The 26,159-nt window shown below is 49.0% G+C and overlaps 2 protein-coding genes and 1 long non-coding RNA gene across 6 annotated transcripts; 2 read left to right on the top strand and 1 right to left on the bottom strand.

Annotated features, from left to right (window-relative positions):
- Window positions 1-73: 73 nt before the first annotated feature.
- On the bottom strand, window positions 74-5,995 carry LOC110139584 (uncharacterized). 3 transcript variants are annotated; one of them, XR_011485994.1, is made up of 4 exons: window positions 5,676-5,995; window positions 3,601-3,651; window positions 2,461-2,898; window positions 74-352 (listed from the first exon to the last, which is right to left on the bottom strand). It is a non-coding gene; the product is annotated as an uncharacterized lncRNA (long non-coding RNA). The 3 variants fall into 3 exon arrangements; XR_011485991.1 differs by lacking the exon at window positions 74-352 and having other exon boundaries at window positions 639-2,898; XR_011485995.1 differs by lacking the exons at window positions 74-352; window positions 5,676-5,995 and adding an exon at window positions 5,441-5,668 and having other exon boundaries at window positions 639-2,898.
- TMEM139 (transmembrane protein 139) lies at window positions 2,546-3,852 on the top strand. The gene is made up of 2 exons (XM_020897550.2): window positions 2,546-2,778; window positions 2,974-3,852. The coding sequence occupies exons 1-2, from the start codon at window positions 2,546-2,548 to the stop codon at window positions 3,365-3,367; spliced, it is 627 nt and encodes a 208-aa protein (XP_020753209.2). The 3' UTR covers window positions 3,368-3,852.
- A 204-nt stretch (window positions 5,996-6,199) lies between the features above and the next one.
- CASP2 (caspase 2) lies at window positions 6,200-24,910 on the top strand. 2 transcript variants are annotated; one of them, XM_020897555.2, is made up of 11 exons: window positions 6,200-6,370; window positions 9,524-9,674; window positions 9,972-10,139; window positions 10,301-10,382; window positions 11,002-11,096; window positions 11,384-11,560; window positions 17,964-18,092; window positions 18,243-18,333; window positions 22,145-22,294; window positions 22,435-22,544; window positions 22,670-24,910. In XM_020897555.2, exons 1-11 carry the CDS (start codon window positions 6,297-6,299, stop codon window positions 22,799-22,801), a joined length of 1,359 nt encoding a protein of 452 aa, XP_020753214.2. In that variant the 5' UTR covers window positions 6,200-6,296; the 3' UTR covers window positions 22,802-24,910. The 2 variants fall into 2 exon arrangements, with proteins under 2 accessions (XP_020753214.2, XP_020753215.1); XM_020897556.2 differs by lacking the exons at window positions 22,145-22,294; window positions 22,435-22,544; window positions 22,670-24,910 and adding an exon at window positions 18,418-18,482.
- Window positions 24,911-26,159: the final 1,249 nt, after the last annotated feature.

Genomic DNA, 26,159 nt, shown 5'->3' with positions numbered 1-26,159 from the left:
AGACTCAAAGATACATTGTTACCATAGCCTCGGAGGAGGAACCAGGACTCTGCCTATCACGCCCCGGAGGAGGAACCAGGACTCTGCCTATCATGGAACTATTGTTTCCAGACTGCTCTTCCTTTGTCTCCACACTCCTCTACTTCCTAATTAGAAGCTGTTTAAAACTGCCCTTTGAAACTTAGGGAAGGTAGTCTGCCATTTTCTCGGTAAGCCAGCTTTCCAAATAAAGTCATATTCCTTACCTCAACATCTCTTTTGGATTCACTGGCCTGTTGTGCCATGAGCAGAGTGAGCTTGGACTTGGTAACAAAATAGGGGCTCCCTCAACAGCTCAGTGTAAAGAATCCGCCTGCAATGAAGGACACACCCTTTAGCTCCCTGGGTTGGGAAAACCCCCTGGGGGAGGAAGTGGCAACCCACTCCAGTATTCTTGCCTAGAGAATCCCCATGGATGCTCTAGGAACCTGGGGGGCTACAGTCCGTGCGGTCGCAAAGAGTCGGACACCACTGAGCACGCACACATTTTACATAGCACATAAAGTACTATCTCATCCTCAATAAAATTTATAGCATTAAAATTTAAAACAAAAAAGAGTTAATCAAAGCAGCATACAAACGAACATATCTTACAGGTCTGCAAAAAAACCCAAGGAATTTATAGAAATGATACTTTGGTAGGGTAAGCAGGACACATCATTCTGTACCAACAGTAGTGCCCACAGTGTGCAAAGCACTATGTAATACACGGAGATTAAATAAGCCACGGTCTCTGCTCTGCTTGTTGCCAAAATCTTGGCTCTCTGTGCACCAATGCCAAACATAAATATGGAGACAGTTATGGAGGAGAAAGAAAGAGTGGCTGGCCACAAAGAAACAGCGGGGTCTCAAGAAACCTGCCCCACTCAGGGGTGAGTAGGCGGAGGTTACATAGTCAGGCAAGGGTGTGTGATAAGGATCTAGGCAGTAACAGTCTTGCCTTCTTTCTTCTGCAAAAGGGTGAGGTTGTATGCAGGGTCTTAGGCGGTTGGGGCTCCTAACCTTGAGCCTCTCCGGTCCCTTTAATCTTGCCTCAGGTAGTTTCCTGATTGTTCCTCCCTTGATTAACAACTGTTCTGCTCTTTGGAACTCAGAGGTCCTGGAGACTGGAGTTCTGACTCTAAGAAATGGGGTACAAAAAGACCTCTGTGCCCAGGAGCCCCGCAGGGCCTTGCTTGACATCTTGCTCCCAGGCACAAAACATTATTACCTAAACATGATGCAAACTGCTGGGAATACCAAGCGTCTTGAGAAGGAAAGATGAATTTAACTCTGATCCAAAGTACAAAGATCACTGGGGGTGAGGTTGGGGAGTACTCTCTCTAGGGTTCTGTGGGGGTTGGGGATGTAGTAATTAAGAGCCAGAAAAATTCCAGGTGGGGCAAAAGTAGGAGTTCAGCCTTGAGCAGAAAGGGAAGGAGGAAGCCTGCGCAGGAATGTAGGGATCTGGGCACAAAAGTGGGTGGAACCAGTGGGCTCCGCCCCGTCTCCTCCTCCCTCCTCCTCCCCCTGCCCCAACCTACTCACTGCCGAGTGCGCCGAGACAGGTGAGGAAGTCCTAGCGCAGGTAAGAGGGCAGGAGGGTAATGCCTTTGGGGCTGGGGTCTAAGGAGGGCGTCTGGCCCCTTTCTAGAACCTGTGACTCCTTTGTGTGCAGAGCTCAGGAGACTCTTGAGAGGCTGCCAGGGAGTTACTGCTGCGTTGCGAAGCAAAGAAAAGTCTCCCAAACCAGCCTCGGAGTCCCTTCAGTAAAAACTTCAGGCAGGACACTTGAAGTCTGAGTTTACCGAGTTAGGGCCCATAGAGGGTGGTGGGCCCTGACAGACGTGGGACGTGGAGAGTTTAAGAATTAGCTGGGCTGAGGTCCGTCGCTCAAGATCCTTGTCTGTAAGACTCTCAGGTAGTTTTATCCTGTGTGTACAGTTTTCTCCCCCTGACTGGAGGAAATGGGAAAACGGGGGTCCAATAGGGTAAGACTGAGACCAGACTGAGGGCTTGGGACTGGGGGCGGGGGGTAGATTTAGAGACAGCAAAAATAAGGGGCGTGGCCTGCCCATCACCTGGATTCCTGAGATGCCGCGGAGCATGGAGACGCCCCAGGCAGGGCCTGCCCACTACTGGGAGCTGGAAGGCATAGAAATGTGGAGCTGGAAGAGAGATCACAGAGAAGAAAGAAAAATGAAGGAACTAGGGGTCGTGGCGCAGCAAATACCCTCACACAGGGGCTGGGAGTCAGAACTCCTGGGCTGGTTTCCTGGCTGCTCCACATATATTGATACCCTGGGATCATTCTCCTAGGTGATCCTAGAGAAAACTCCAGAGCTGGGGGGTGGGGGGACCCTGCAGATCATTTCTTTGGGCCATTTATTTTGATTTGAGATGGAAAGAACAAAGCCAGACAGAGGTGTCTGATAGGCTTACTTTGAAATCTGACCTAGCCGCGATGCCAACTGCTAGTTTGGACACAACAACTGTGCATCTTTTTGCAGGAGCCTGGGGAGGGGCCATGGTGCCAGGCCAGCCGTGGGGGAAACTGGAGAAGCCGCTTCTCTTCCTGTGCTGCACCTCCTTCCTCCTGGGGCTGGCTTTGCTGGGGATACGGCCGGACATCGCCCCTGTGGCTTATTTCTTTCTCAGCTTGGGTGGCTTCTTTTTGTTGGTCTGCCTCCTGGCCTGTGTTTTGGAATGGGGGTCTCGATCAGGGCAGACCGAGAGCCCAGGGGCCTCCAGCAATGCACGGTGAGTTGAGGGGTGGACAGGACTGGAAGAGTACACGTGGACCCATTCTCCCTTTGTGCTTCTGGCATACAGACTCTGCTTTCCCCAGTCACTGGTAGCAGGGAGTGGAGGGGTCTTTTCCTGGTAGAAGACAGAAAAGGGAAAAAGGCGCCTTTCAGAAGCCACTAATGGCCTTATTTCTCCCCCCTCACTCAGGGACAATGAAGCCTTTGAGGTGCCAACCTATGGTGAAGCCACAGTGATGGAGTCGCAGTCCCACCCCCAAGAGCTGGACCTACCACCCTCTTACAGCAGCACTGTAATCCCCCCAGGACTTGAGGAGGGACAGCCTAACCATCCAGAGGAGCCCAGGAGAGCCAGACTGGACAGGCGAGTGGGCTCAGAGGGGTCTGTGACCTCAGCAAGTCCTAGAAGACCTCCAATCAGCCTGCGGCTTCGGTGGTCACGGACTGTGTCCACTGTTCCTGATCTGCAGACCTTGTGGACGCCCCCCAGATTGGAACCTCTGACTCCACCGCCTGCCTATGAAGTCAGCTGTGGTCACTCTGATGATGATGTTTTCTATGTAAACAACTGGACACCCTCCTAAAGGACTTTCTGAGGATATATCATCTTTCAGCACCAGACCCACTCATTCTTTGGACCATTGCCTCCCAGTGCCTGTCGTGTGTCAGGAACTGTGTCCCCACCTGGACATCACACATGCAGGCTTTGACCCAGAGAGGAGTCGGGCTGTGGTGAGCCCTGCCCGGTTTTGAGGTGGCCCATCCCAAAGATGCAGGTGGCACCATTTGAGTCTTCAGGCAATATTCAGCAACCTACCCCATATCCAGAGTTAGACTGAGGGTGAGATGAGGAGGTGATCCAGAGAATCTAGGGAAAGAAGAAAAGAAACAATACCTGAGTGACATTCTGATGCTTCTGTTCCAGGTGTTTTGGCTCTATTAGATCACAAAAATGAGGTGTAATTGCCCTCATTTATTAAACGAGGACCCTAATGGTCAGAAAAAAAATTGATAGTTTGCACAGGAGCACTCTGCTAGTAAATGACACAGTCTTGAACTTTGCTCTTCAGATCTCATTGCCTCTGTCTTTTCTTTTTTTCTTTTTGAGTTGTTTTATCTGGAACAAAATGAAGAATATAGCCCAGGAAATAGCATTTCAAATAGTTCTGAGAAACTGCTCCAAAGAGGTAGGGGGGTAAGGTCAGTATGTATATGATTTTTTTTTAAGTTTAATTGAGGATAATTGCTTAACAATGTTGTGTTGGTTTCTGCCATACAACATGAATTGGCCCTAAGCATAGATATATCCCTTCTGTCTTGAGCCACCATCCCACCCCCCCAGGTTGTCACAGAGCACCACACAGCAACTTCCCACTAGCTGTTTACTTTACACAAGATAATGTATATATTTCAGTGCTACTTTCTCAGTTCATTCCATCCTCTCCTTCCCCAGCTGTGCTCACAAATTCATTCTCTACATCTGTGTCTCTGTTCCTGCCCTACAAATAGGTTCATCAGTACCATTTTTCTAGATTATGTGTGTGTGTGTGTGTGTGTGTGTGTATATATATATATATATACAATATGGGCTTCCCAGGTGGCACCAGTGGTAAAGAACCTGCCTGCCAATGAAGGGACACACAAGAGATGCAGGTTCAATCCCTGGGTCGGGAAGATTCCCCTGGAGGAAGGCATGACAACCCACTCTGGTATTCTTGCCTGGAGAATCCCATGGACAGGAGCCTGACAGGCTACAACCCATAGAGTCGCAGAGTCAGACACAACTGAAACTACTTAGCATGCTCAAACATGCATTAATAGATAGTATTTGTTTTTCTCTTTCTGATTTACTTCACTCTGTGTAACAGGCTCTAGGTTTATCTACCTCAGTTTGTATTTTCAGTACAAGGCAACAGAAGCCAGTTCCCCCAAGCATCTCTGTCCTGTCTTGGGCAGTGGCTGGTGAGGGGGTGGAGGACTTCCTGTATACAGAATGGGGGACCACTTGTGTCTGCAGACAGGACAAACTGAGTGTACCAGGAGTGCACCAGCCTCCTAGAGGAGCAGAGGGAATTGCACCTGTGATGGCCCCTGTTCCAGAAAGGGAGCAATTCCAGCATAGTGGTGCTGGGGGGCTGGAGTGAGAGTGAAAGTCGCTCAGTTGTGTCAGACTCTGCGACCCCATGAACCATACAGTCCATGGAATTCTCCAGGCCACAATACTAAAGTGGGTAACCTTTCCCTTCTCCAGGGGATCTTCCCAACCCAGGGACTGAACCCAAGTCTCCCACACTGTAGCGGATTGTTTACCAGCTGAGCCACAGGGGAAGCCTAAGAACACTGGAGTGGGTAGCCTATCCCTTCTCCAGCGGATCTTCCGGACCCAGGAGTCAAACCCAGCTCTCCTGCATTTCAGGTGGATTCTTTACCGACTGAGCTATCAGCAGGGCTGGAGAGCAGTTCCCAATGCAGGGTCCCCATCTGATGGGGAAGTGGTGGGTTAAACCGCCCCAGGGGGAGAGACTTCTGATTTTCAGGATGGGTGGATATGATGATCAACCCGACCTTCTTGTTGAGAGGTGGTGGAATATCTTCTTAGAAAGTGAAAGTCGCTCAGTCGTGTCTGACTCTTTGCGACCCCATGGATTGTAGCCTACCAGGCTTCTCCGTCCATGGGATTTTCCAGGCAAGAGTATTGGAGTGGGTTGACATTTCCTTCTCCAGGGGATCTTCCTGACCCAGGGATCGAACCCAGGTCTCCAGCATTGTAGGCAGACGCTTTTACCGACTGAGCCACCAAGGAAGTCGAATATCTAAGGATCTCTCATAAATCATCTATTATATGAAGCACTGGAGCTACTTTAGTGCTGTCTCCAATTGCTTCAGCCTCACCCCTGCGCTGCGACGCTGGGTTTTACCCCAGGCTCCCTGACCAGCTTCCTCATATCCAAACAGAACGCCAGCTTCTCCGTAATCACGGGCTGAGGCTGTGACACAGGTTTGAGCCCGAGGGAGCTGCTCAACCATCGCTGACCCACGTTTCTCACTCTTTGCGCGGGGAATCCCGTCTAGCGACTTCCAGTGCTTTCCTTGTCTTCCCTACCCCGGTCCCAACAGTTCAATAAGTTGAAAAGTCCGGCCACACCCATCTCCACAGAGTTCTCTCAATTCGCGGATGAGGAGAGGTGGGCGGTGCAGGGGAGGGAGCTGTGATTTCCGCGGGAACCGTCGACCAATCGGATGGCGACGTAGGGCGGGGCGGCCCTCGCTTCCCCTTCCGCCTAGCGCGCTCGCTCGCCCCATTGGTCAGCGCGCCCACCGTGCGGGTTCTGCGCCTGCGCGCGCTGCGGCGGCCGCTCCGGCGGGGCCGGCCCCGCGTAGGGGGCGGAGCTAGGAGAGGCACTGCGCAGGCGCGTTGCGCGCCGGCGTACGGGGGAGGGATGCTGAGGACTCGGAGGCTCGCGGTGTGTTTGGGCTCTGGGGGCTGCGCGCATTGCCCGGGAAAAGCGGGAAATGGCGGCGCCCAGCGCGGGCTCCCGGTCCGCCCTCCAGCCAGAGGAGCAGATGGCCGCTGATAGGGGGCGCAGGTGAGTGGGGAGAGTCCGGGGGTCCTTAGTGGGTCCGAGGGGAGGAACAGAGGTTTCTGGAGTGTGGTCCTGACGCCTCCTCACCTCGGAAGCCCCTGGAAGCAGCTGTATCCGTGCTTCCAGCCAAAGAAGCGGTGACCGAGGGGAGCGCAGGAGGGCGAATCTCTTCTGGGCCTTGTCCCTCTCGTGCACAGACTCACCAGCCTCCATTACTTCCAAGGCACGGGGCTCTGAACCAAGGGATCTCTTTTCAGTCCCGCCAAATCTCGGCTTCTCTTAAAAGATTCTTTCTCTTTCTGTTTCGTGGCTCCCTTTTTAGGAACTAAATTGCTGTCTTAAAAACCTGTGAGACCTGCAGACCTCTGCCTGGTGTGCATTTGTTTTAGGTCGAATAGATCATGATCTGTATTGCATTGGGTGTAATGATCAGATTTTCAAAGCATTTCACAGAGGTGTTGGGATTTGAGTACTTTGAGACAAGGAGGTACCCGAGGCTCCGAGTGTGCCTCGGTCTCTGCCCTAGGTAAATCCTTTCATGGCAGACCCAGAAGATTAACTGAGGGCTTTGGAACCAGACCTGCAGGACACAGACTCAGGACTTTTAAGACTCGCCTTTGCGTCCTTTTTCTCCACTGCCTCCTCCCTTTCCAGATGTGTCTTAAAGTTCTGAGTGATTGTGGTTACTTCTGAAAAGTCCGTGTTTGAAACTGCCCAAGATATGGAATACTGGAAGGAGCAAGTGTGTGGAGAATGGATGGTGCTTCAAATTAAACCCTAATGAGTTACTGATTGAAAATTTAAGTCCAGAATTTGGAGTTAAGAACTGAGTGTCGAATAGTGAATTGTGTGAATGAGATGGAATGGGAAGAGACTTTGAGAGGGATTGTCGACGTTTAAGGGCAGACCAAAGGTCCTGTGAGGGAAAACGGACCTAGTAGGGAGAGAGGGGAACTGGAGAGAATGGTGTTATGGAAACCAAGGGAGGATAAAGTTTCAAGGAGAAAATACTAGTAAATTAAGAGAAAAAAGTTGAGTAAACTGCCCCACCATTGGTATGTATCCTGAGGAAATAATCCAGTATCCAGCTGCGATGTTATCCTGCAACTGACCTATTAACACTTATTTTTATCAGAGTTCATGCATGTTTGCTTTGGTGTGTGTTCCAAGGTGATTCTTTTAAAAAAAAGTATTTATTTATTTATTTATGGCCGTGCTGAGTCTTTGTTGCTGCATTTGGGGCTTTCTCTAGTTGCCGGACTCGTCATTGTAGCGCTTTCTCTTGTTGAGGAGCACAGGCTCTAGGGCGCGCTGACTTCAGTAGTTGTGGCTCCTGGGCTCTGAAGCACAGGCTCAGTAGGCGTCGCACACGGGCTTAGTTGCTCTGCTTCATGTGGGATCTTCCTGGGCCAGAAATCACACCATGTTTCCTGCATTGGGAGGTGCCAAGGTGATTCTTAATGACGTTTCTGATTTCTCTATAGATTAGATTGTTGTAGCAGGTTTTCAATGAATCTATGGGATAATAGGAGTATTACAATAGAACAGAAACAAGAAGTTAAATCAGAGTTTCAAACATCACTGTCCCAAACCCCAAAATCAATGAAAGTTGGCTACCTATAGCCCTGGGCCATGGAGAAGGAAATGGCAGCCCACCCCAGTATTCTTGCCTGGGAAATCCCATGGACAGAGGAACCCAGCAGCTACAGTCAATGGGGTCACAAAAGAGTTGGACACAACTTAATGATTAAACAACACAACTCTGGGGGTGTTTAAATGGCTGGTTCCTCTGCCTTTGGATTTCTCGTGCCTCAGAAGCTCTTCCAAAGCTGCTTTTCCCTCTTCCAATCTAGAATTAAGCCATTGACATTCTACAAATGTGTGGTATTTCACTGATTCTGAGATATATGTTCCCCTCACTCTCTACCCCCACACAAGCACACTTTAACATCTTTGAAATCAGGATGCATTTTAAAATAGATTTTTACATTACAGACTGAAGCTGTTACCGTATTCCTTTCTTACTGCCATCAGATCCTCACTGTTGTTATGTATTTGGAAACTAACTGAGCAGGCTGGCAAGTCCGGGGTTTAAATATACCAAGGCATATAGATGGTATATATCGGAAATAGGATTCTTTTAGTTCATCAACAGAAGCTGATCTTTTTCCAAATGCATGGCAAAACGAAGGAGTTCTTGAAAGCATCCCTCATAAATTAAATTACCAAAATAATTTAGCCTTTACAGGCGCTAACCCTGTAAGTGATTTCAAGTTACGTTGATTGTTTCTGTCATTGGCATTTATCTGCTGTCACTTACTGTCAGACTTTCTACTTAATCCGGTTCTTAGAGGATTCTGGTCGTTTCTGGTGTCATTTTGTCACAGGAGCTAACAGTTTTAAAAAACCATAGTTTTAGTAGGTGTAAGTGGGCTGCCCAGGTGGCGCTAGTGGTAAAGAACCTGCCTGCCAGTGCAGGAGATGTTAAGAGACATGGGTTCAATCCCTGGGTCAGGAAGATCCCTTGGAGGAGGGCTTGGCAACCCACTGCAGTATTCTTGCCTGGAGAATCCCATGGACAGAGGAGCCTGGCGGGCTTACAGTCCTTAGGGTCACAAAGAGTCGGACACGAGTGAAGCAAATAAGCACAGCACATAGCACAGTACAGGCTTGAGAAGGAGGGTGTGTGTGTGTGTGTGATTTATTTTATATTAAAGTTGTCCATTGAGTTTTTGCCATTGTATTAAATTATTTCTCACAGAGGATTATTTTCAGTCACTGTCAGCAACTTAGACAAGTAATGGGAAATGTTTTCTGAAGTACTCCTTAATTAAAATTGGTCTGTCAAAGGAATATTCCTTATTGTGAATATGTACTTGTGTGTGTGTGATTTTTGTCACGAAAGATACTTATTCTAATCAGAACACAGATGATCTCAGCTGAACATCCTCTGTAAAGGATTGTGTATCATTTGCTTATAATCAGTGTGTTACTGCCTAATAACAATACTTCTGTGATTTTAAGCAGATTCAGTAAAGTATGTCTTAGTTATCGGAAGTCCTGTTCTTTATGTTTTTCTTGCCGACGCCTCTTGTACCCCACTCCTCTGTGCCAGATCTTGTATTGATGGCTTTTCTGTCCGCCTTTTATCTGCAGGATGTTGAGAGGGTGTGGCATGCATCCTGACCATCAGGAAGCTCTCAAAAAGAACCGCGTGGTGCTAGCCAAAGAGCTGCTACTGAGCGAACTGTTGGAACACCTCCTGGAGAGGGACATTATCACCTTGGAAATGAGAGAGCACATTCAGGTATCTGGAGGCAAACGAGGAAAGCCAAGGAAATACATTGGTGGTCGGAATAAGAACAGAGCACAGTACAGTGGGGGTAAGATGTCATGCTTCACTAAGGCAGTGAAAATGCATTTCTGCCCTCAAGCATTTGACAGAGAAGACAGAATCCACGAGTGATGGGAAGGAGTTCACACATCCGTTTCTTTCTGTGAAAAGGAGTCCTTGAGACGGATGATGATGTTAGTGCGAAGCTCGCCTGGAGAAATAGGATTCCAGCTGGGTGAGTAAAGGTGACGTCGTGTTTTATTCTCGTAGGCCAAGACGGGCAGTTTCGGCCAGAACGTGGAACTCCTCAACTTGCTGCCCAAGAGAGGCCCCCAGGCCTTTGATGCCTTCTGTTTGGCCCTGAGGGAGACTAAGCAGAGCCACCTGGAGGAGCTGCTGCTCAGAACCCTGTCCGGTCTTCAGCCTGTAGTCCCGCCGGTATGGAGCCCTAGGCTGTGTGTGTTGAGAAGGGCTAGTCTGGTGGGAAAGGCTTCTTTGAGACAGTGGGGATGGGTTGGGGTAGGGGGACTAGGGTTCTGTATTACTTGATCTGGACCAGCTCCTCTGAGCCTGGCTTGGTGGGTCCTTCTTTCTTACAGTTGAGCTACGACTATGACCTGAGTCTCCCTTTCCCGATGTGTGAGTCCTGTGCCCGCCAGAAGCGGCTCCGCCTGTCTCCAGGTAAGAATTGATGATGTAAAATAGCACATCTTTGCCCACCACCCCCCCTCCCCAACCAGTCCCCCCTTGCAGATTGACTTCCATTTCCTTGACTGGTCTCTGACTTTGCCTAGTGTGATAGCTATTTTTGTTCATAATTGGCAGTTTCCTCAGTGCATTTGTTAGGGACCAGCAGGACAGTTTAGGTGGGGTGTAGGTTGCACCTGTTTTCCTTCCATCACAGATGATTTTTTTTTAAATGGTGATTGGCCCTTGGAGCGACTGATGCAGGTAGTAGACTCCTGCACGTGATTGGTCTGTCTCTTTATAGAGCTGAGTTACTTCGCAGTGAGGAAAGACTATGCTGTGGGCCTCTAGCCTTCTGACTGATTAGCCTAGTGATTAGAATAAGACATTTATCAGATACCCCATTCAGTCATTCAGTAGGGTGAGCACCTACTACTATAGGCAGGCCAAGTGCAGAGGATCCCTTGATGAGCAAAACCAAACAGGCCGTCTATCTCCGTAGTGCTTAACAAACCAGGGGAGTGAGCAAGACCGAAGGGAACCTGAAGTTATATGAAAATACTAAGAATGCCAGGTAGACTTTAAGCTAGTTTTTCGGCTCTGTGCGCCACAGATGCGGTGGAACACTCCCTAGACCACGGAGATGGTCCTCCCTGCCTTCAGGTGAAGCCCTGCACGCCTGAGTTTTATCAAACACACCACCAGCTGGTGAGTCTTGGGAAATGGGAAGAGGAAAGGCACTGAGAAATGAAATACCCTTCCTGGGCATCTGAACGTAGCAAGCTTGTGTATACATCATTTCCTTCTCATCTTGTGAGTCCCCAAAGCGTTGCCCATTGACTGTCTTCTGTGGGCACTTCTATATTTTGACCTGGTGGGGCTACGAAGAACAGTGTTGATGTCTTTGTTTTCTTGAAATGTCTCCTTCTGGGGGTGGGGTGGGCATAGTTTCTGTCCTCAGGAAGCTGACAGTCTCGTTGGGTGCCCCTCCCCAGGCCTACAGGCTGCAGTCTCGGCCCCGCGGCCTGGCACTGGTGCTGAGCAACGTGCACTTCACTGGAGAGAAAGACCTGGAATTCCGCTCGGGAGGGGATGTGGACCACAGCACTCTCGTCACCCTCTTCAAGCTCTTGGGCTACAAAGTTCACGTTTTTCTTGACCAGACCGCACAGGTAGGTACCTGAGGCGCAGGACCTGCTGACGTGTGCGTCAGAGAACTGGTGACATGTGGGGGCCAGACACATCCATGCTCCTATGCCAGGCGGGCTGAGCTTTACTAGAGTTATTCTCTCTGCCTACATTTTGCTTATTGTATTCTGTCTCCCACCTTGCAGTCTAGTTTTTAAAAAAGGAAAGAGGGACTTCCCTGGTGGCCCAGTGATAAAGAATCCACCTCCCAGTGCAGGAGACATGAGTCCGATCCCTCATCTGGGAGGATCCCACGTGTCTCAGCAACTAAGCCCACGCACCACAATTTCAGATCCTGTGCTCTAGAGCCCGGGAGCCACAACCCCTGAGCCCGAGGTCCTGGAGCCTGTGCTTCACATCAAGAGGGTAGCCCCCTGCTCTCCTAAATTAGAGAAGAGCCCTCCCAGGAAGACCCAGCACAGCCAAAATACATACATAAATTTTTAAAAGGAGGAGAGAGAGAACGATCTGGGCCCAGCCGGCTGCTGTAGTGTTGACCTCTCAGGGTGGGTGTGCTCCCTGAGTAAGAATGGTCCAGGGTTGGGTCTTCCCACGCTAAACTTGTTTCCCAAGCACTCAGGAGGCAAGGAGACACTGATACGCACCCGGCCAACCTAGAAAAGGTACATATAATAAGTCACGACTACACAGGACAGTAAATGGCAACCCACTCCAGTATTCTTGGCTGGGGAATCCTGTGGACAGAGGAGCCTGGTGGGCTGCTGTCCATAGGGTCGCACAGAGTCGGACACAACTGAAGCGACTTAGCATGCGTGCATGCGTTGGAGAAGGAAATGGCAACCCACACCAGTAATCTTGCCTGGAGAATCCTGTGGACAGAGGAGCCTCGTGGGCTGCTGTCCATAGGGTCGCACAGAGTCAGACACGACTGAAGCAACTTAGCATGCATGCATGCGTTGGAGAAGGAAATGGCAACCCACACCAATAATCTTGCCTGGAGAATCCCAGGGACAGAAGAGCCTGGTGGGCTGCCGTCTGTGGGGTCACACAGAGTCGGACACGACTGAAGCGACTTAGCAGCAGCAGCACACAGGACAGTGACTTCTTGACTGCTGCTGCTGCTTAGGATTCCAGCTGTTGTTCTCATGATGCCGTTGGCAGATAAAAGTTTGCTAGAACTGTGCTTGTAAAATACTGTTTTGTTGCTGTTTCATGAATTAACATGACCTGTTGTTACAACTTGTGTGACCACAAGACAGATCTTTGGGTAGATAACTTCCGAACTAGATTCCTATAGGTCATCAGCATTTTTGTGATCAGTTAGTCTCCGTTAGCCTCAATTATTGGCTGTACCACTGACTTTTTTACCTTTAGGGAGTTCTGTTTTGAAACTGAAAATAGTCCATTGGTAGATCAGTACTAATTCTTTCATTTGATTCTAGGAAAACAATACTCTCCTAAACATGCCTTTGGGAATGTCCATGGTAAAATTAAGGTTTCTAGGAGATTCTCTTTGATCTGTTGAGGTAGGGGGGTCCTGGTCTGTCTTCAGCATTGTCTGTGGATTTCATTTCTGTTACTCAGTTGTCTTACTTGTATGAGATAGATTATGTATTTGCTAAACTTCGGGTAAGGCCGGTTTCAACCTGAATGTTGTCCTTTACACGTTGTTGCCAGCTTCTATAGTGGTAGCGGCTCCTGCAAAGGAGTAAACTCACCCTTGCTTCAAAGCCATGGCTAGAACAGGTTCTTTGATCATCAGGTACTTGAGAGTCTGCTGGGCTTGGAGTAAGGGTGGGACAACAGTAGTAATTCTTTCAGAGGGAATCCTATTAGAAGGTTATTTTTTAAAAATGCTATTTATGTTTCTTTAGAGGTTTTGGTCTAATCACTCCTTTTCCTAGGAATTTACTCTGTCTCTGTCTTTGTTTTCCAAATTTTATGCAATTGATAAAGGATTTTATGTGCCTTATAGTTAAAAGATACATCCCTAATCACCAAGTCAGCTGTGGGCTCCTGCTTCTTGTTGACGTTCAGTAGCTGTGATGGGCCTATGAGCCCACTTCACAGATCTCATTCCCTGATGCAGATTCAAGGACCTTTTGGATTTTGATTCTCTGATTACATTGTTCTATAACCTGAATAGCAGCAGAGTTCAATTTTGAGCCCCTTATAATGGGAGACTATGTGAGCTGCCATAGCTTCCCTGATAGCTCAATAGGTGAAGAATCCGCCTGCAATGTAGGACCTCGGTTCGATTCCTGGGTTGAGAAGATCCCTTGGAGCCTTAAGGGATAGGCTACCCACTCCAGTATTCTTGGGCTTCCCTTGTGGCTTAACTGATAAAGAATCCACCTGCAATGCAGGAGACCTGGGTTTGATCCCTGGGTTGGAAAGATCCCCTGGAGAAGGAAAAGGCTACTCACTCCAGTTCTGGCCTGGAGAATTCCATGAAATGTATAGCCCATGGGGTCCAAAGAGTCGGACACAACTGAGTGACTTTCACTTTGGATTTTGAGGCCCTTATAATGGGGAACTATGTGAGCTCTCAGAAATTTTTTAAAATGTGAACCTTGAATTCAAGGGACCTCAGTTAGATGAGGGAGTCTTGACATCAGTTAAAAAAAAAAGCAGCAGCACGTCCCCTAATGTTCCTAAGACCGCAAAAGATTAGAGACAGTGTCTTCTGCAGTACTGAAGGGGAAGAAGCCTTGCCCTGGGTAGATGTGGTCGGGAGGGTAAATGGAGGGTGAGAGGCTTCAGCTGCCCTTGAAGGGCGGAAGCTGCTGAGGAGACAGGAGTGAAGGGATCTTGCACAGCGGGGCACAGCGCACAGCTTAGAGCTGTGTGTGGTGTGCGGGGCCTTGCGGTGAACCAAGCGTCTGTGGCCCAGGAGTGCCAAAGACAAGATTGGAAATCAAGGGGCCAGAATCCCCAGGGCTTGAATGTCTTCCCAAAGGAATTGGACTTCTTGTGTTGACAGTCCAACATCATTAGTAGTTTTTGAATAGAAAGGTGATGCATTCACAGTGATGATTCAGGAAGATTAATACGATACCATTGTAAAGAATGAGGTAGCAGGCTTCCCTGGCGGTCCAGTGGTTAAGACTTAATGTTTCCAATGGATGGAGTGCAGGTTCAGTCCCTGGCTGGGGAACTGAGACCCCCCACATGCTGTGGGGTGTGGCCAAAGAAAAAAAGAGTTAAGTTAGAGACCAGTGGCAGGGAATGCAGCTTGGAGTTAATATATTAACTCCAGTTCATCTCAGTATGAGATGGCAGGGGTTCTGAACAGGATAGCGGACCAAAAGGAAAAGAGCACATGTGAAAAATAGTATAATGGCATGATTGTACTGTCAGTGCTTTGTGACTGAATCACTACATATGGAAGAAGAAGGAAAACATAAGGAATTGAGAGCCTCACAGGAAGTCAGGACCAAAGATGTGAATTTGGGAACTACTTGTATAGGAAAAAGACTTTTAAGTAATGAGAGCCTATGATCTTTGAGAAAGAGCAAAAGGGCTAGGACTGAGCCTTGAGAATATCGCCCTCCACGTATCTAGCCCTCAGCAGCTCTGGAGATGCAGAACAGCAGGACGAGGCAGTCAGTTTCTGACAGTGGCCAGGCAAGCTTGCAGTCATGGTTGACACCAGATGATGGCAGTGGTGTGACCATTTGGTGCAATGGGCATTTGCACAGGAATACTTTCTTCCTGATCGAATGTCCTCAGCAGGCCAGAGACAGAACCAAGAAAATTTAGATCCTCTTTTTCTCCCCCTATTATTCCTTTTTTGCTTTAGAGATAGTATTACTTAAAAATCTGAGATGGTGTGATCTTGAAGAATTGTCTTACGCTGACGGTGCTGGTGAGCACGCTGGTGTCTTCCCTGCCCACGGAAGTGTTTGGTGCTTCTGTTCTTCATCAGAGTTTGTTCTTGTTGCTTCCACCTCATGAGGTTACTAGTTCTAGAATTACAGTTTATTGTGTGTTAGGCAATGAGATACCCTTTAAAGTGGCAGATTTCTTTTCACCAGGTATTGGTTTATAGCTTGCATTTGGTCACAGATGGTTTTGAGAGTATAGCGACGAGCTATGGGTCATCTCTGAAAAATGCAACTACCCATAGGATTTTGTGTGTAGTTTCCAGGAGTTCACAGGTTATTCCCTTCTTCTGTGTCCCCCAGCCAAAAACACATGCAAGTGTGAAGAGCCCTGCTATTTATAGAAGCACTGTAATTTTATCAAAAATAGATCTCAAGATCCTATTTTAAGCTATGCTGCTTTCAGAAAAATTCCCCCAAATGACTAACCCCCATTTATTCAGTGGTTTAGTCTTATTAAATTCAGTTACAAAGCCTGTCTGTTCTTACTGTGGATTTTGTTGTCTTCTGTTTACTGATGTAATAACCTCAGTTAAGTTCTAAATGCTTCTGATTGCCAAACCTATACTTTTATTCCCTTGGAGCAAAATTAGCTTCCACTGTTACTTGTTAAATTCTGTTATAGTCAACTCCAGAGGAGCAGTCATAAGTTATATGTATTCTCTGGAGATTATATATTATTGAATGAATTTTGGATATCTTTTATTACCTTAAGATCTCCGGAATTATGGTTGGGTTCTGTTTGCTCAGAAAGTATACATGCCCTTTAAACACAGCCAGTTTCTTCATTTTCAGTGAAACTGCAGACTTTCAAGTCTTTTATGAAATCTCAGTTATCTGCAAATAGAAGTGTTCCAAACAGCAGATAAGTTCTCACATGTTAGCACATCAGACTCACATGGAGGCCTTGCGGAGGCTCAGCTTGCCAGGGGCAAGACTGCGTTTCCTGCAGATTCCTGGGTGAAGCTGCTGCTCTTTGAGGGGTCACACTTGGAGAGCCACTGCGGTCTGTTAATACAAGTAGAGGCTGTGTATGGTGCTGTTAGATACACGTGTACTGAAACTGCTCTACTTTATAGTGCATTCTTCATTATATTTTGGTCATATTCATAGCAAAATAAACTCATTTTCTCCCTGCTCATCTCAGAGACAATCTAGACATTTTGAATTGTAGAGGGAGATGTAATTTTAACAGTTTGTATCACATTGGTTTAATTATGCTTTTAGATGTTTTGTAACTTTCTGTTGGATGGAGCAAATGCTTAAGGTAGTGTTACGCATATATGGCAGTCTAGTGCAAGATCAAGAAGATTCTTAACCTGGACTGCAGCGTTTCTTTGGAAAAATAATATTGCTACCCTTCACTAGACAGGCACAGTATGAAGGCAGATCTTTGCAGTATGTGCCAGGCATAGCGATAAGTCCTTTCTATGCAATGTCTCAGGGCTTCCCGGGTCGCTAAGTGGTAAAGAACTCACCTGCCAATGCAGGAGACGTGGGTTCAGTCCCTAGGTTGGGAAGATCCCCTAGAGAAGGAAATGGCCAACCCATTCTAGTATTCTTGCCTGAGAAATCCCATGGACAGAGAAGAGCCTGGCGGGTTACAGTCTTTGGGATCACAAAAGACAACCGCAGCAATGCAGTATCTCATTTAATCTATACAAACTCAGAGAAAATGTAATTGTCTTCTTACAAAGTGAGTATTAGAGTCTGTTCTAATTTACGAACCCAGGGGTTAAACCTAGGTCTCTCTGATCTACTGGCTCATGTAGATAGTCATGACCCTGTCCAGTATCCTCTGTAGAGTGTGTTCTTTTGTGAGCAAAAGCATTTTTGTACAGACGTCATCATTGTCTCTGGGAACTTCAATTCTGAGACAGAAAACAGCACAGAAGTACTGCTGTTCTCTCCTGTCATGATCCTGTGAGCCCGTGATCACAGAGCAGTTCTTATGGCTGTTACTTTCTGATAAGCGCATTACTTACTCGTTCCCAGTTTACCTGGCGGTTCCCTTTGTGCCATTAACATACAGGGCACATGCGCTGAAGAAAGAGCTGGTTGATGCTTGGAGAGTGGGTAAAGTTAACTAGCGCCTGCATGATTAGCTTCATTAATTAACTTGGCTTCACTCCAGGAGTTCTTCACATATCTCAGTGAGTCTGTGAATCATAACATTATATTCAGTATTTTGTCTAAGTAAGTGTTAGTTGCTCAATTGTGCCCGACTCCTTGCAACCCCATGGACTGCAGCTCACGAGGCTCCTGTGTCCATGAGATTTTCCAGGCGTGGATACTGGAGTGGGTTGCCATTTCCTTCTCCAGTGTATGTTCCCAACCCAGGGGTTGAACCCAGGTCTCCTGCACTGCAGGCATATTCTTTACCGACTGAGCTAAAGTCATATGGTTTTCTGGTGCTTACTTGGCTTCCAACTTGGTAGAGAACATGTTTGATTTTCTTGTAGCTTAGGGCTCCAAACACCAAAAGGAAGCTTGTATCGGTGCTGACTCTAGTGAGCAACCCTGAAAGGCATCTTTCTCCTAGGAAATGCAAGAGAAGCTGCAGAATTTTGCCCAGCTCCCAGCTCACCGAGTCACTGACTCCTGCATAGTGGCGCTCCTCTCCCACGGCGTGGAGGGTGGCATCTACGGCGTGGATGGCAAACTGCTCCAGGTGCGTGCTGGTCTGTGACCGCGGCTGCTGAGGCTGGGCCGCCCCACCTCCCGCTGCCTGTGTCTCCAGGGATGGCCGCTATTATGTGTATAGGACTCAGGGCTCCCACTGACCACCAACCCCCCCTTCTCCCTTATTTCTCTCCGGCAGCTACAAGAGGTTTTTCGGCTCTTTGACAATGCCAACTGCCCAAGCCTACAGAACAAACCGAAAATGTTCTTCATCCAGGCCTGCCGTGGAGGTGAGTGCCCCGGCGGACTGGCACCTGGGTGTGGCTCCCGGGCAGCCTCCCACCAGCTCTCACTTTCCTGTTTGCTCCTCTCAGGTGCTAGCGGATCCCTTGGGCACCTCCTTCTGTTCACTGCTGCCACCGCCTCTCTTGCTCTGTAAGTGTCTCCCGACGCATGGGGTGTGCTGGGACCCGGGCCGCCCCTGGCTCTCAGGTGGTCAGCTCTCTGCGCGCCGCCATGTCCGCCCCCAGGACGCTCTCGGCCAGTATCTTCGCTTTGTTTGCTGAGAACGCTTCCTTTTCTCCTGTGCTTATTAACCCCGGTGCGCTTTCCTCATCCCTCTTTCCAGTTCAGGGTCTGCCAGCTGCCTCTGCTTCCTCACGCTCTCACTTGATCCTCTACCTCTTTTCCTTCTCCCCCTCTCCTCCCCTTTCCGCTTTCTCCTCCTCCTCTCCCCCACTCCCCATTCTCACCTCCTCTCCTCTCCGGGTCCCTCCTGTGTCCCGCAGGAGAGCAGCGTGGAGACCCCACGTCAGCCTTCGGCTCCTAGTCTTCCACAAGCTCCTCCCAGCCCTCTTGCACGCACTCTCTTTTCACCCCTTGAAAAGCCAGGACTCCCTGATTACACTCAGAAGACATGCAGATGTGCTTCTTATCTCAGAGGAAAAGAGTCATGATTGAAAGCTGTAAACGTGGAGTCAGATTCTGGCTCTGCTACTGACTAGTCATGTGAAGTTATAGAGAAGTTACTCCATGTCCTTTCACCTTAGTTTCCTCAGTATAAAATGTAGGTAATCACACATCCTGAGGTCGTGTTGTTGTGATGGTTAAGTGAAGTAGTTCATATGAAAGTGGTTCTTCTTAGTAGCTGACTCATGGTAAATCCACAGAATACCAGCTCTGACTGTTATAACATGGTTTGTGCCCTTAAGGGACTCACAGTTTGATTTAAAGGTCCCTTTGTCCAAGGATTCAAATAACATATTTTTTACGTGGGTATAGCAGAGAATCCTGGAGGAGGAAATAGCAGCTCACTCCAGTATTCTTGCCTGGAGAATCCCATGGACAGAGGAGCCTGGTGGGCTACAGTCCACGGGGTCCCGAAGAGGCAGACACGACTGAGCGACTAACACATAGCAGAGAGTGGGGCTTGCCTGGTGGCTCAGTAGTAAAGAATCCACCTGCAGTGCAGGAGCCACAGGAGACAGGAGTTCGATCCCTGGGTCGGGAAGATGCCCTGGAGAAGGGCATGGCAACCCAGTCCAGTACTCTTGCCTGGAAAACCCCATGGACAGAGGGGCCTGGTGGGTGCAGACCACAGGATCGCAAAGAGTCGGCCACGACTGAAGTGACTTAGCACCTGTGCACAGCAGAGAACAGCAGTGGAATAGCAGATAGAGCCTTTCCGGGAGTGAGGAGGAGTGCAGTGTGACTAGCACACCAAGACTGAAAGGACACCCCCTTCCCCTGTCCCAAAGCGGGCTGAGCCAGAAGTATGCCTGGTTCTCCATCTGCGTCAGTCACGTGTAGTGAGACGTGGCTGACCACGTGAGACGGATCCTACTGATCATAAACCTGCAGTCACAGCTGAGATTTTGGGCTTTGACAGATAATAGTACAGAGGTACTGGGAGTGCAAGTAAGAAAAATTGGATTTTTTTTTTTTTTTTTTTTCAGGATGATTACAGGGAGCAGTGCTGAGAAGAAAGAGTATGTGTGAGCAGGAACTTCCTTTTTTTAGGTCCCTGCTATATCCCCAGGCCCAGGGCACTGCCTGACACATAGTAGCACATCATAAATATTGGCTGAGTAGATGGAAATTCAGTTCAGTTCAGTCGCTCAGTCGTGTCTGACTCTTTGTGACCCCATGGACTGCAGCACGACAGGCCTCCCTGTCCATCACTAACTCCTGGAGTTTACTCAAACTCAAGCCCATCAAGTTGGTGATGCCATCCAACTATCTCATCCTCTGTCGTCCCCTTCTCCTCCTGCCCTCAATCTTTCCCAGCATCAGCGTCTTTTGAAATAAGTCAGTTCTTCACATCAGGTGGCCAAAGTATTGGAGTGTGATCTTCAACATCAGTCCTTCCAATGAACACTCAGGACTGATCTCCTTTAGGATGGACTGGTTGGATCTCCTTGCAGTCCAAGGGACTCTCAAGAATCTTCTCCAACACCACAGTTCGAAAGCATCAATTTTTCAGTGCTCAGCTTTCTTTATAGTCCAACTCTCACATCCATACATGACCACTGGAAAAACCATAGCCTTGACTAGACGAATCTTTGTTGGCAAAATAATGTCTGTGCTTTTTAAAATGCTGTCTAGGATGGAAATTAGCCTGCCTAAAAAGTGGAGCAATAATACAGAAAATAGATACAGGGATATTGTGAGAAAAGAGCCATTCTTTGATCAGTAGTTCTGAGACAAAGGTAGGAGAGGAATCTCCTTTCTCTTGAGGGACACATGCAGCTTGGCCTGTTTCCTGTAGGAGGCATCACTGGCAAAGTGAAGTAAACATGTTCATGATCATTTTCTCCTGTGTTCAGAGATTATATACAAATAATAGACCTGGGTAGGGAGAGATAGCGCCCTCCTGGGCTAAGCTGAATCTTTTCTCTAAAATCAAATCCTCCAAGGGATGACCAGTAGGCCAGCTGTTCTTTAAAAGTCTGAGCTCACCTGTCTTCTGCTATACTTAGTTAACATAACTGGTGCCTCTAAAAAGGACCCTGCCCTGGTTGACTGGCTCCTAAACTGGAGTGTGAGCTCCATGAGGATGGGGACTTGCTCTTCACTGTATCCCTCGGGCATAGAAACAACGCCTGGCAAGTGGCAGTTGCGCAGTAAATTTTTGTCGGATCAGTGAATCTTGGTCATTTTCTGCACAGACCTTCAAGGTTCGCTCCTCTTTAAGGCTTTCTTGGGTGTTACGTGGAGCAGGAGATGTAAAGAAGAAAAAGCTTATATACTCTATTACCTTTGACCTGACAAGCTGTATGTCCTTCTGTCTTTTTCCTACCACTCCCAAACAACAGTGTCAGAGAAAGAACATGTCTGGGGGTGGATAAGGCCTGGGTCAGAAGGTCGGGCATGTGCTTAGGGTATGTTGAGGATCTACTGCTGATAATTGAATGATAGTGTTCTTTTTACATTGTTTTAGAGAAAACAGTCGATTATCCCAGTTTTAACTTTCTCTTAAATTTTGCATGCCAGCTACAATTTGACTTATGAAATTAATAAATAGTAAGTGACTTAAAAATATCAAAAACATCCTGGAAACAACTAATCATACTTAGTTTTATAATTTGTTTATCAAAAATATAGAAATTATGGTTGTGGTTTTCATACAGCATACTTGTAGTAAGTATATTTTTGGTTTATTAACTTGTTTTTCTGTTTTATGTAGTAAAACTGTATCAGTATTTTATCATGTATTGCAATAAGCAGTACTTTGACTTCCAGGTACACTGATAATTGGACAAGTGAATCGTGGACGCCGATGGCTTTTTGTTGTGTTTACAAGGGGTATTTGATTGAGCACTTTCCCTGTCTTACACAGAGTGGACAGAGCTCAGACCACAGATGTGTGCATGTGCGTGGGCACCCTCTGCGTGATCGGTGCACGGTGGCAGAGGAGCGGGAGTAATGGTGTTTGTTTTTCTTTTTTCTTTTTAATTCATCAGCCATAGGTTGGAGACAACAGCTGGAAATGGCTCTTCCCCCATCCCGCTTGCAGGGAACTTGGGCTTGCCTGTGACAGGCCCAAGAGAGGTGGGAGGAAATAACATCTCTCTCTGTCCATTCTTGTCTGCCTTTGTACAGATGAGACAGATCGGGGGGTCGACCAGCAAGACGGGAAGAACCACAACCGATCCCCTGATTGCGAGGAGAGCGATGCCAGCGGAGAGGAGCTGCTGAAGACCCGGCTGCCCACCCGCTCAGACATGATCTGTGGCTACGCCTGCCTCAGAGGTACTGTGTGTCCCGAGGAGTGGTCCCGAAGGCGGCAGGCTCTGTCACGCAGGGCTCTGACCAGGGAGGATGCAGGGGAGGTCCATCCGCTGGGGAGGGTGCCCGTGGCCTTCAGTCGGCGCCCACTGCTCTGGTTGCAGGGACCGCTGCCATGCGCAACACCAAGCGGGGCTCCTGGTACGTGGAGGCCCTCACGCAGGTGTTCTCCGAGAGGGCCTGCGACATGCACGTGGCCGACATGCTGGTGAAGGTGAGTGTTCCACCCTGCTTCTCCCTCGCGCTGGTCTTCACAGTCTTCCTCACCCTTCCTCTTGTGCTGGGATCCTGAAAACACCCGATTCTCAGACCCTGGCCACTGGGTTTCTGCCTTGGCAGGTGAACGCGCTCATCAAGGAGCGAGAAGGCTACGCCCCGGGCACGGAGTTCCACCGCTGCAAGGAGATGTCCGAGTACTGTAGCACCCTGTGCCGCCACCTCTATCTCTTCCCTGGCCACCCCCCCACGTGATGGCAACCCCCGGCCCCCCGCATCCCACCCCGTCACCGGGCCACGTGGAGGCCGCTGGGCCTCAGGAGGCAAGGTAGAGCCTTTCTCTCCAGGATGCGCGGCTTCAGTGCCTCCCCTCAGGGATCGGGACTCCCTCAGGCTCCTTTCTCAGGCCCACCGTCTCCACCAGTGACCTCGGACCGCCAGCTCCTCCCACGTGCAGCTCTCCCGTAGAGCCGGCTCTGGCTGGACTCGTTGCCAAGAACAAGGGACCTGGCAAGCGACACTGCACGCACTATCTTGATGGGGAGAGGGCGTGTGGCTTTCCTCGATGTTTGTGTTCAGCTCCTGCCCCCAGCGCTCTTGGAGGAAGCACTCTGGTAATCGCTTTTGTTCCAGGAGCTGAGATGTCCCAGAGGTCACACCTCCCACCTCTTCTTTCATGTCCCAGCCCCATTTGTCCCAAAGTGGGAGTTTGAAAAGTGTTCCAGTTCAACACAGACAGTTTTCATTTGGTTTTAAAAGGCCAAGCACCCTCTGCTACTGTGGGTGGGCCCAGACCTGTGTGTTTGTCCCCTTCGGTTCCAGAAGGTCTCCCCAGGGAAGGACCGTCTTCTGAGCTCCACTCTTGGCTCCTTGGGGCTCGGGAATTCAGCCTTTCAGCGGAGGTCAGAATTTGGCTGCCTTTTGTCTGTTACCTTGTTGATCTTTGCCCATGGAAGCTTCCAAGACTTTCCACGGGTGGTGGGTGCTCTGAGCTTTGTACCTGAAGTGAGCCTTGCGGGGAGTGTCAGCGGAGGAGATAAGGGTGCTGTGCTTGCTCAGGCTTGGCAGTCTGCCACTTTATCCTCGTTTTTCTTCCTGTGAAGTGCCCCTCCTAAAAACGCTTCCTGGCTGTTATCTCTCAGCTTCCTGTTTCTCCCCTCTTTACCTTTGTCTCATTCTGTTTACTGCAGCCACCAAATCGTCTAAAATACAGCTTAATTGGATCATTTGGCTGCTCGAGGACGTAATATAGTACTTTGTTCCGGCTTTCCGCTTCCGTATTAAATCCCCTCTGGATTTTATGTGTTCTGTTTCCCCTTCCCGTTGTGACTGTCCATTTCAGGGAGGTCAGTGCTCTATATGTTATTTATTTACCCTAGAAGCCACCTTTATATGCACTTACATGAAGCCTTTTCTTAAAGGCCTTCTTTTTTGCCATATGACAATCTAATCTCTGTATGACAGATTTTGATTTTGGTTTTTAAGTATAAATCTGATCCTCTTACTTCCCTGCTTGGAACCCTTTGGTTTCCTGTCACACCTCAAATCAAATCAGACTCCTTCCCTTGGCCTGCAAGGGCCTCATAAGTGCTGATTTCCCTGTAAGCGACAGCTCAGTGGTCTCCTGTGTTTCTCAAACATTCTGAGGTCCTTCCTGGGCTGGACCATCAGGCTTCCTGGGTCTGCTGAGCCCCACCCCTCGCCACTCTTGGCCCTGGTGGCTTCTTGATCCTTCAAGTCAGAGCTCAAATGCCAACCTTCCGTGGAGGGCTTCCCAAGCCATTCTGTCTCTTAAAAATTGAGTGTTGTTTTTAACTTTATTTCTGTTCTGTTTAATCCTCTCATTGCACTTAACACACTGTATAATCACTCATCATATGCGTGCATGCTTCACATGTTCATTCGCATCTCCCTTTAAACTCCATGAGGGCGGAAACCTTGTCTCTCTCGTTCACTAATATGCACCCAGTGCCTGGCACATCATAGGTCTCCAATGTTTGCTGAAGAAAGGAAGCAACCCTAGCTGGAATCCTACTCTTTGACGAAATTTCCCTTTTGGCAAAATACCCATATCCTCCCATGTGTTGGTTTCATCCACTGGTATTGGTAGCTCCCAGGGACGGAAGTCGCAGGCAGGGCGACTTTGTCTGCGTCTCCCGCGGCACTGGGCGCAGTGCCCAGCCTCTGGTAGTTCAGGTGCTCAGTCAACACTTGCTCTGTGAGCCGGGGGCTCGGAGACTTGTTGCCAAGTCCTGCCCTTGGCTCGGCATCATCTGGAAGTACTTAGGTGATAGAACCTTTCCAGTTCCCACTGCCAGGATTTTGTATTGCCATCTGGTGCCAAATAAATGCTCATATTTATTACCGGTGTGTGCCTGATGTCTAGGTAAATCCATGCTGGGAAGCCCACTTATTTCCTCGGCTCCTTACAGCGTTCCCCGCCGCCTCACAGGGCACACCCAGAGCGGGAAACGTCTTGTTTGGCTGCAGGGCCTTTAATACCGCCAGGTCCACACTGCGGCTGGCCCACCGCCATCGCGGCCACAGGCAGCTGCCCCAGACACAGCTCCCGGCGCTGGGGCTCCTCGTGGTCCCAAGAGGTGGGAGAGTCAAGGAGCGTTGGTCCTGGATCATTTAGATGACGTGATGGAGGCTGGAGGAACAGATTGAGTTGGAATAGGAAGACGCCAAGGATCGTAGAATTCCCTGTCTCGCGTGGTCCAGTTTGGGTTTAAGGTTTGCCAGACTGGGTGTAGATGGTAAGAGACTTCTCGGGGAGTGGACTCTGTAACCTGGGGAATTCTCAGGTGCAATATGTCTACACCTGGAGAGGCAGGTGCACCTGTGCAGGTGAGCTGCAGAGGGTTAGAGACGGCAAGGGAAGCTGACAGGACCCTGGGGGAGGGGAGCTTGTCTGTGAACCTGGAGGAGGAAGAGCGAAGAGGCATGAAGTTGAGCTGAAGCATCACCGGGCGGAAGGGGAGGAACTGGCTGAAGAACACTGGGGGCCAAGGCCGTAGGAGCAGGCTGGCCCGGGGTGCCTCTGGAGGGAGGCCCCGGAGCAGTGAGTGGGAGGACAGCCTGTGGGAGGTGGGTGTGCTCAGGGCTCAGAGCAGCATCTGCTGAGCTGGACTCCCTGTCCTCCCCGCCCCGCCCTTGAGTAAGGGCGTCAGGTTGAATTTCACAGCTCCGGGTCCTCTGCCAGGGGATTCTCTTCTAAAATTATCCCCCTCCTGGAGCTGGGGGTGGTTCTTCGCTGCCCTCCCCCATCCCATCTCCGGTGATAGGGAAGAGATGGAGCAAGTGGGGTATTCCGGCAGAAGGGGAAAGTGGTCTGAGGCGAAGATGTTAATAACAGCTCCAGTTGCCTGAGTGCTCAGCGCGCCTCCCAGGCCCTGTGCTTGCAGCTTTACACCATCCTCCCACAAGCCAGGAGGGCGTCATCGCCCCGCTTCTTCAGAAGAGGAAAATTAGGCTCAGAAACTTCAATTTATACAGGAAAAGATGTAGCTTTAAGGACACAGACTCCAGAATTAACTAGACTTTGAATACAGGCTTGTCCTTTTAAGGTATCAGAGACCTTGGCTAAGGTACCTAACCTCGCCCTTCTTTA

Source organism: Odocoileus virginianus, chromosome 1, assembly GCF_023699985.2.
Source record: "Odocoileus virginianus isolate 20LAN1187 ecotype Illinois chromosome 1, Ovbor_1.2, whole genome shotgun sequence".
Classification (NCBI taxonomy): Eukaryota; Metazoa; Chordata; class Mammalia; order Artiodactyla; family Cervidae; genus Odocoileus; species Odocoileus virginianus.
Note: the sequence above shows the minus strand (reverse complement) of the source record. Positions and strands in the feature narration are given on the sequence as shown.